The 10,480-nt window shown below is 48.2% G+C and overlaps 1 protein-coding gene across 6 annotated transcripts in view; it reads left to right on the forward strand.

Annotated features, from left to right (window-relative positions):
* LOC109406152 (hemicentin-1-like) overlaps positions 1-10,480 on the forward strand; it is a 184,792-nt gene that overhangs the window by 155,032 nt on the left and 19,280 nt on the right. For all 6 annotated transcript variants that reach the window (XM_062842171.1, XM_029862557.2, XM_062842170.1 and 3 more), the window contains 2 exons: positions 1,465-1,978; positions 9,756-10,077. In XM_062842171.1, the coding sequence (XP_062698155.1) occupies positions 1,465-1,468 (4 nt within the window). In that variant the 3' untranslated portion in view covers positions 1,469-1,978; positions 9,756-10,077. The remainder of the gene's footprint in view (positions 1-1,464; positions 1,979-9,755; positions 10,078-10,480) is intronic.

Here is a 10,480-nt window from a genome sequence, read left to right on the forward strand (position 1 = left end):
TTTCACGAAACAAATCAAACACTTGGGTGGGCTCGTGCAGCCTTGTGCCTTTTGGCCTTTGCTACCGCATTGCCTACATAACTTGCACCTATCAGGGCCTTTCCATAGCCTAACGGCTGTGGTGGCCACCTGCACCTCGTACTGCAGCCGCAGAGCCGCGAAGAGCTCTTCCGCGTTAGTGATCTTGTCTTCTTGTCTAGGTTATTCACCTTCAAAGTCACAACCGCTATGAGAGCCCTCACCTCAACACCCTCGCCAAGGATCTTTTCCGCCAGGCATTTGTATATGACGCCTTTGCGTTCCTTGCCACGCTTTAGCTTGAGGATCATTTCACCTGTACTAGTACGTCTAATACTGCGCACGGCGGCTCCCAGAACCACGGGCTTGGCGTCGCTATTCATCGCCTTCAAGACTTACGTGTACTTGGACTGTCCAGTCTTGGTGACGAACGCAACACCCTTCTCGTGTTTAGCAGTTGCCCTCCTTTCTAGGCCTGGTAAACCTAGGCTTCTGCTCCACTTGCGGTTACTTCTGCTTCATCAGCTCTTCTTTGCTCTAAAGGACGTCCTCCTCCTGACCATCTCTATCTTGTGGTTGCTGAGGACCAATCAGTGAATGCAACCCCCCGTTCCCTTCGATCTGGGTCGTGCCGGCCTTTTCAGGCTCTTCCTTCCCCTCTTTCCGGAACGCCTGGCTGGGTCCGACTTGCCGGCTTTACTACCGGCCTTCGGGATTACCAGCCGCCTAGCCTTACGGGCACCACCCACACGACTGCCCCGACGGCTGCCTAACACGCTTCTAGGATTGCTAGTCGTAAGCAATAGCATCTGCCGCACTTTTGAGACTACATGCGAAAGAAAAGGTATCCGTCTCGATAGACATAGGAACCTTTGGCTTCGCTGGTTCTGCCGCTGCCGTAGTTGCCACGATTTTCTCGTGGTCCACCCTGGCCACCATCATTGACTTACGAAGCCTAATCAATGTCTGCTTGATGTCTTTGCTAATATGTGGGTTTTTGGTCGATGACACTGTATAATAACATGGTTGCGTACCCACGGATTTCCCTCTGATTGTGTGTCATATATTACATGCATTTGAGCAAATATCCAGGGGCTAACAAGATGGGCATGGATCTAGCAGATCACCGTGGTTGGAAAAATCCTTGTCGCTGGTTGGTATCGAAACCACTTGTCTTCACATGATCCGACGATTTGTGCAGCCTAATATTTCTCACCAAATCGCCTTGTACGTGATGAAAATCTTGTTATTGAGTCGTTAGCAAATCCCCAGCCTTCCAACACAAACAAGAGAACCAAATCTAGATCCGTCAACTAAATCCCATTTCCATGTTAGTGTGCCCATAAATTTCCTTGTTTTGTATTACACGGCTGTTCCTTTTTGCCCTCCACTGGAGAAACTTTCCCCATATCTCATTCTCGGTCTTATCTCTGCTCTCCATTCCAGATAAGGCCAATCATAAGGGGATGCGAAACACGAAGCCGCTTCAGTTGACTGTTTTTTTCTCGCTTAGTATAAATATGTACCATAAACAGCAAACCATCTACCCGTAGTGGCATTCTAGAACCAGGAAAGGGCAGAACACCAAACATCCAACTAGCAACATCCCCAACGACAGTCGCCACACCACCAACCAGTCAGTCCCACATAGGTATAGCACCATTTGATATTTCATGCCGTCACACCGAGAGCAAGCAGCACACACCAAACCTACACGACGTATGACGAGATACACCCACATGCATAATAACATTCGCCAATTTAACGTACGGCAACGACAAGGACGAGGACGACGACGATGGGCGAATGCGAGAGCGCCGCAGATGAAGCACATCACTTTTATACGATGTGACGAGGAAGAGGACATCGTCGTTGTCACAACTAGAATAGTATAATAGCGTGTGCAGAAAACCGGGACGAGCACATTGTGATGATAATGCTCCCAGATGATAACCTTGAGGTAAGGCTATAGGTGGTAAGAGTTTGAATCAATCATGTTTTCAAGGGGCGAATGGAGGCAGCTCAGCCAGAGGTATGGAAAGAAAACAACTTATATCAATCGTGTAAAGTCGGTCAGCTTGAGGTGGTTAAATTGAGAATGTAATTTCAACTTGTTGCTGGAATACGTATCAATGTGTCCTGATAATGCGATCTATAAGAGGGAAATTTAATCGGCGATTTAGGGGGGGGGGGGGGGAGAAGAAAGGTGACGTGTAAATTGGTCTAGTTTCGGAGCTTTATGTTGCAAGAGTCGTTGCAACAAAAGGCGCGGAAAGAATTAAGCGTTGGTTAATTGCGAAAAGCTTTTGGTCACGAGTGTATTTATCGGCATTATTGGCACTCTCGCACTCTTCATCGAGAATTGAAGGGGTTTGAAGAGCATTGCAGGGTCGTCCCAAACATTCCTCTGAAACCCCCTGAAATCCTATCAAGATCTCTGTAACGTCTCCGAATTTTTCTGTAAGGGGCTGTCCATAAACCACGTGGTCATTTTTTTGGGACTTTTCAACCCCCCCCCCCCCACCGTGGTCATTTGTCCATACAAAATGTTTAATTTGTCCATACAAAATGATCATTGGCCGAACCCCCCCCCCCCATGACCACGTGGTTTATGGACAGCCCCTAACCCCCAAAAAAGCCTCTGAACCTTATGACAACTAAGTTGCCGGGTCATTAATTGGCTCGGTAGCTTAGTTGGTAAAGCACTTGTCTAGCGAATAACGGTCGTGAGTTCAAATCTCACCTGAGCTGTGGATTTTTTTTCCCAATTTAACCAATAATTTACCCATCTGTGCAAATGGGATGTTTAGTTGGGGGGGGGGGGGGGGTTGGTTAGTGTTGAGAGATGCTCCCTCAACCCAGTCAGTGCTGAGAAGTGCCAGTATCAAGCGACATTTTCAGCTGAAATTGAGCTCGAGCATCAGTCAAGGCACATATCATTCAATTAAGCCCTAGCTAGGAAGCAACTGGGATTCAACGACGTTTGTCCATTGATGACGTCAAACCCGACATAAACTAACTTATTTTGGCCACTAAACCCAATATAGACCCAACAGGTGTTCGATGGGGGTGGAAGCTCAGGTAAAATATTATCTCCTGGGCGCCCATTAAAAACACCACCCCCGGCGAAGACTGGCGCTCGAGCCTAGCTATTTAGCACTGTAGTTGGAGGAAATGCCAATGCAGAACCCGTAGCTTCCGGGAAGGTAAGCCCAGCTCCCTGGGTTAGTGGGTTGGTGTCAGGCCCTGCGAGCCAGCCGTAAAAAAGACTAGCACCGGAAAATCAACAAGAGAAGAATGCGAACCGATACCAATGGCGACAACCACAGCGACGAAAAGGGACTTGCGATTGGAAGCTCGGTACGTGGAATTGCAGATCTCTCAACTTTATCGGGAGCACCCGCATACTCGCCGATATACTGAAGGACCACGGGTTCGGAATCGTAGCGCTGCAGGAGGTGTGTTGGACAGGATCTATGGTGAGAACGTTTGGAGGTAATCATACCATCTACCAGAGTTGCGGCAACACACGTGAGCTGGGAACAGCTTTTATAGTGATGGGCGACATGCAGAGGCGCGTGATCGGTTGGTGGCCGATCGACGAAAGAATGTGCAGGTTGAGGATCAAGGGCCGATTCTTCAACATTAGCATAATAAACGTGCACAGCCCTCACTCCGGAAGCACTGATGATGACAAAGACGCATTTTACGCGCAGCTCGAACGCGAGTACGACCGCTGCCCAAACCACGACGTCAAGATCATCATAGGGGATCTAAACGCTCAGGTAGGCCAGGTGGAGGAATTCAGACCGACGATTGGAAAGTTCAGCGCCCACCAGCTGACGAACGAAAATGGCCTACGCCTCATCGATTTCGCCGCCTTCAAGAACATGGCCATTTGTAGCACCTTCTTCCAGCACAGCCTCCCGTATCGTTACACCTGGAGATCACCACAACAAACGGAATCGCAAATCGACCACGTTCTGATTGATGGACGGCACTTCTCCGACATTATCGACGTCAGGACCTATCGTGGCGCTAATATCGACTCTGATCACTACCTGGTGATGGTTAAACTGCGCCTAAAACTCTCCGTTATTAACAACGTACATTACCGGCGGCCGCCCCGGTACGATCTAGAGCGACTGAAGCAACCGGATGTCGCCATTGCATACGCGCAGAATCTCGAGGCAGCGTTACCGGACGAGGGTGTGCTCGATGTGGCCCCTCTAGAGGACTGCTGGAGTACAGTCAAAGCAGCCATCAACAACGCAGCCGAGAGCACTATCGGGTACGTAGAACGGAGTCGACGAAACGATCACGCTAACGCCGCTCAGCACTAAAGTGCATAATTTCCAGACTACACCAAAAATGTGTAACCCTTGCACATTTACAAAATCAGCTCCAGTGTCCGCAAAATCGTTAAATTCGCAAAAATTTTTGTACAGCAATCTTGCTAGGATTACTAGTGACCTTGGAAAACAAAAAAAAATCAACATTTCACATCTAGACGAGTGTACGAGCTGTTTTTTGAGAATGTGTAACTGTCACACATTTTTGTGTGTCTGGAAATTATGCACTTATGAGTAGGTCTTACACATTTTAGTGCTGAGCAGTTTTAGCGTGATTGGTTCGACGAGGAGTGCAGAGCGGTTTTGGAGGAGAAGGATGCAGCGCGGGCGGTAATGCTGCAACATGGAACCCGACAGAATGTGGAGCGATACAGACAGAAGCGGAAGCAGCAGACCCGTCTCTTCCGGGAGAAAAAGCGCCGCCTGGATGAAGCGGAGTGCGAGGAAATGGAACTGCTGTGCCGTTCACAGGAAACACGCAAGTTCTACCAGAAGCTCAACGCATCCCGCAAAGGCTACGTGCCGCAAGCCGAAATCTGCAGGGATAAGGACGGGAGCCTCCTGACGGACAAACGTGAGGTGATCGACAGGTGGAAGCAGCACTTCGACGAGCACCTGAATGGCGAAGAGAATGTAGGCACGGAGGACCAAGGCAGCGGAGGAAATGACTATGTTGGTGCAGCAAAGGACGGGAACGAACCAACTCCCACGCTGAGGGAAGTTAAGGATGCCATCCACCAGCTCAAAAACAACAAAGCGGCTGGTAAAGACGGTATCGCAGCAGAACTCATCAAGATGGGCCCGGAAAAGTTGGCCACCTGTCTGCACCAGTTAGTAGTCAAGATCTGGGAAACCGAACAGCTACCGGAGGAGTGGAAGGAAGGGATAATCTGTCCCATCCACAAGAAAGGCGACAAGTTAATGTGTGAGAACTTTCGAGCGATCACCGTTTTGAATGCCGCCTACAAAGTGCTATCCCAGATCATCTTCCGTCGTCTTTCACCTAAAGTAAATGAGTTCGTGAGAAGTTAACAAGCCGGCTTCATCGACGGCCGGTCGACAACGGACCAGATCTTCACCGTACGGCAAATCCTCCAGAAATGCCGTGAATACCAGGTCCCAACGCATCACCTGTTCACCGACTTCAAAGCGGCATACGACAGTATCGACCGCACAGAGCTATGGAAAATTATGGACGAGAACAGCTTTCCCGGGAAGCTGACTAGACGATAAGAGCAACGATGGACGGTGTGCAGAACAGCGTGAGGATTTCGGGTGAACTATCCAGTTCATTTGAATCTCGACGGGGACCACGACAAGGTGATGGACTTTCCTGCCTACTATTCAACATCGCCCTGGGAGGTGTTATGCGACGAGCCGGGCTCAACAGCCGGGGTACGATCTTCACAAAATCCAGCCAATTTGTCTGTTTTGCGGATGACATGGATATTATTGCTAGAACATTTGGAACTGTGGCAGAACAGTACACCCGCCTGAAACGTGAAGCAGCAAAGGTCGGACTGGTGGTGAATGCGGCTAAGACAAAGTACATGCTGGTAGGTTGGACTGAGCGAGACAGGACAAGCCTTGGCAGCAATGTTACGATAGACGGGGATACTTTCGAGGTGGTAGAAGAATTCGTCTACCTCGGTTCCTTGCTAACGGCTGACAATAACGTGAGCCGTGAAATACGAAGGCGCATCATCAGTGGCAGTCGTGCCTACTATGGGCTCCAGAAGAAACTGCGGTCAAAAAAGATTCACCCCCGCACCAAATGTACCATGTACAAGACGTTAATAAGACCGGTGGTTCTCTACGGACACGAGACATGAACGATGCTCGAGGAGGACCTGCAAGCACTCGGAGTTTTCGAGCGACGGGTGCTAAGGACGATCTTCGGCGGCGTGCAGGAGAACGGTGTGTGGCGGAGAAGGATGAACCACGAGCTCGCTGCACCTTACGGCGAACCCAGCATCCAGAAAGTGGCCAAAGCCGGAAGGATACGATGGGCAGGGCATGTTGCAAGAATGCCGGACAACAACCCTGCAAAGTTGGTGTTTGCTTACCATCCGGTTGGTACAAGAAGACGTGGAGCGCAGAGAGCACGATGAGCGGACCAGGTGGAGCGTGATCTGGCGAGTATTGAGCGTGACCGACGTTGGAGAGCTGCAGCTGCAAATCGAGTATTATGGCGGCAAATTGTTGATTCAGTATTATCATGAATTTGATGTTAACTAAATGAATGAAAAATGAGGTGTTCGATGTTGGTCCAACAGCGGCCCGACATACGATAAAAATTGACCCGAGTATGACCCGACATTCAATAGTTTTTTTCAGTCTGGCGGAATTTTGCAGGGTGCGGTACGAAAATTTCGTACCCAGCTAGTCAAGTGGATGACAATTCATTCAATTGACAAGGATTCGCTTCTCATTTGATAGGTGCTCTGATTGAACGAAATCGTTAACCATGAAAATCCCCTGAACAGTGAAGATAATTGTCAGATAAAAGAGGCACAAAATAAGCAACAACGCGGCGATTACTTTTTATCCCAACTGGTAACTGATAATGACATGATCTCGTTGCAGACAAAACGGAAACTGAATTTCTTGCGTAGTTTTCAACTCGTAAATAATCAATTATTACTAACTCAAAATTGAAACTTTTTGATTATACATATTCAGCAGCGTTGCAGTGTTTACCGACTCGAAGTTACCGCTCGAAAATCACAATTCAAGGCTTAGAAATTTCTAAACTAGTGGTGCACGATCTTTGTCCTATTCTGTTCAAGTTGGGACAACCCTATGTAGCATTGGGTAGAATGTCGCAATAAATTCAGGTTGCGACATTGTCTTTATTGTTGCGCATTGGTTCAATTTTGATTCACTGCCCCTGAAACTTAGTAAATCTCATCGAAAGCACCCTGAGACCCCCTTGGACCCCATGTAACGCATCTGAGACCCTCCAAATCTCCCTGAAACGATCCTGTAACGCCTTAGGAAAACCTTTGAAAATCCACTGAAACTACTTGAATGCCCTCAAAACAAAAAAAAACCTGAATTCCCCTCGGACCCCATGTAACGTACCTGAGACCCTCAAGAACCCCCCAAAAGCGCCCCTTAAGCGCCCACCCTCCTGAAACTCTCTTGAAAGCTCTCTGAAACTCCGCATGATCCCCTTTAAATCTCCTCCTATTTAGTCACACTTCCTTCTTAAACTTCTCGAAAACCTTTTACTCCATTTAGGTAATAAACTGAATCCATTTAAGTAAAAATTCTATGTGGACAGACGCGACTCATTACCTAAATGGAGGTTTGAGTGTATTAGCAAGGACCTCAAGCAGGTCCTTCGTAAGTCAATGATGGTGGCCAGGCAGGAGCATGAGATACTCAGGGCCTTCGCTTTCGCGGAAGGTGTAGCGGGTGCTCTTGCTATGACAAGCAATCGCAGAAACGTGTGAGGCAGCCGTCAAATGAGGAGCTCCCAGGTGGCGCCCGCGTTAATGTTGCAGGGCTCTGGCGTGATGGACCACCGTTCCCGTGCTACTCGTGGGATTAACTATGAAATTACTATAAACAAAATCAAATACAAGGAAGTGGTAGTGGTGAGGCTAACTCCGTGGTTGGCGAGTTCTCCGTTAACCTTCCATTTGCATCATGTTGAGGACAGCTCGCTTACGTCGTGTACGGTTTGGGTCAAAAATGACCCTTATGCCAAAGGAGGGTTAAGGAGAAGCGAATAGGTAGGAGTGGGAAGCTGCGCACGCAGCTCCAGCATGGGAGCTCCGATCTATTTCCCGGCTAGCCTGCCGGTGGAGGTATTGGATGAAGTGGTTGATGAGGCCTATCAACCAAAAGAGAGAAGGACTGTCCGCGATCGAGCTGACTGAGCAGCAGCTTGGCAAGATCATCGACTTTGCGTCCTCGAAGTCCAACATAAGAAAGGACCTGAAAACGGCCCTGTAACGATTTCATAAGTCGATGGACGATGTCAAGCCGGATCACACGAGACTCGTGAAGACTGCAGCTGCGGCGGAACCGGCGAAAGTAAATGTTACGAAGTCTATCCAGACGGAGGCCTTCGCTCTTTGCAGGAAGTCCAAAAGGTATGGCGGATGCGACTGCTCGTGATAAGCACTCGCAGAAGCGGGTGAGGCAGTCGTCAGGTGAGGAGCTGTCTGGCGGTGCCCGCAAGGCTAGGAAAATACTAACCCCGAAGGTCGGCAGTAGGCCTGCTGCTCATCTTTTGCGAGTGTGTTAGTGTCGACTGGCAACGCGACCTGGGTCTGGGTGAATTCTGCTTGGAAATCTGTTTGTGTTGCCAATGGGGATGACCCACGAAATCGAAATGTGTTGTTTTGGTCGGCCCGCTTGATGCACACGTTAGGGAGGCGCAGTTTGTTCGAGTAAGACGTGCCTTCAGCTTCCCTGGTCTGGACGGTGTTTCGAACTCTAAAATTCTGTTTAAGAAATTTTTGTAGAGCGTAGACTTTGACCAGAACTCCATCTCTTCTCCGAAAAAATCTGCGTGGTTTCTGAATGGCTTCCTATGGCAAAGAGCACAAGTTTTCTTGGAATCTTTAAGAGCATTGATAAATAGGACGCCGTCCCAAGGTTTTCTATGAAGGATATAAATAGCGCAAGTCTGTCACACGGTACAATTTGCTCCTAAACTTCCAAAGAAAACAAGAACTTGCTTCATTGTCTTAGAATGACAATAGAGTAATGCAACATGCACTATCACTGCACGGAGGATAGGAGTGTTTGTATTTCTACTGCAGATCTAACAATCGATTGCAGAGATACAGCCGAAGAAAAGAAATAAAAATTCCTGCTGCTCGGTGATAGAACATTGAATAAATCATGTGGGTTTCAAATCAAGTCAACTCCTCCCAGAGATGTATAAAAGCATCCCATGCGGGATTTCATGCTTCAGGACTCTGTTGAATGTTTTGATTTCAGTCAACCGAAAGGAAAGAAAAATCACATCCACGATCTACCTGCAGCGGTGAGCTGCGCGACTCAGATTCGTTGCAACTGGTTTCAGTAGTAGGACCAACCAACATCGTATGTTTGTAGGCTACCCTCGTAGAATCCCATCCCCGCAATAAACAGTCGTTTTTTACGCAGCCAGACGTCAACCAGCTGCTTATGGAATCAGCTTGTAATCGCATTTTCTCCAATTCCCAAATGAAAACATGGTTCTTCGCTACTCTCTCTCTCTGTGTTTCTGCAGTGAACTGCGCTGAGTGGGGCCATGTCGGTGGGAAACACGTTTGTCATACGTACCCAACCCTTGTCAGTGTATATTCTGTATGTGTGCCCATCTTAAATATTAATGCCTTGCAATATATTTTCTTCTCCATTCCACTTTTGTTTCTTCCGCAGAAATTGCCCTTTCCCACGTCCACCGCACCGGAGCTTTCCAACCACGACGGAAATTATTCCGACGAGGCTCCGGCCACTGCAGACGACAGGCGGCAACACTGCGATGCGACAAAGGACCGGACGGAGCTGCTCCGTCGCAAGGAGAGCTTTGTTTTTCTTGTTGGAAAATAGCAACGAAGTTGTGTACCGTCGTCATCCATATCGCATCAGTGGCAGCCCACGGCAAATGAGTACGAATTCCACACGTGCCAGCCTCAGCAAAAGTCACAACCGAGAAAGTTGTGCTTCGACGATGAACGGCATGCCTATAGGATAGTGTATGGTAGGTTTCAGGGAAAATGGTTAAAAATGCAACCATGGGATGCGATGACGAACGTTTGGGATCTTTTCTAAAGGGGTGCCATGAAGATTTGATATCATTGGAGGTTGATTTATGGACACTTATTATAAGCCTCATCGTGGTTTTTTAAGGTCAGTGTTGTAATAAGATCGAACTTGCACTTAAACGCAAAGCAAGATCTCAATCAATATATATCATTACAGTAACTGTTGATGATAGGAACAACTTTTTTGGTCGATAAATCTTGCATCTTTGACTCTTCTAAAGCAGTGTTGAACAGCACGAAAGACCATCACCTTGCCGAAACCCTCTGCGAAATTCGAAGGGACTTGAGAGTGTCCCTGATACTCGAACTACGCACATCACTCGATCCATCGTCGCCTTG

Source organism: Aedes albopictus, chromosome 3 (genome assembly GCF_035046485.1).
Source record: "Aedes albopictus strain Foshan chromosome 3, AalbF5, whole genome shotgun sequence".
Taxonomy (NCBI): domain Eukaryota; kingdom Metazoa; phylum Arthropoda; class Insecta; order Diptera; family Culicidae; genus Aedes; species Aedes albopictus.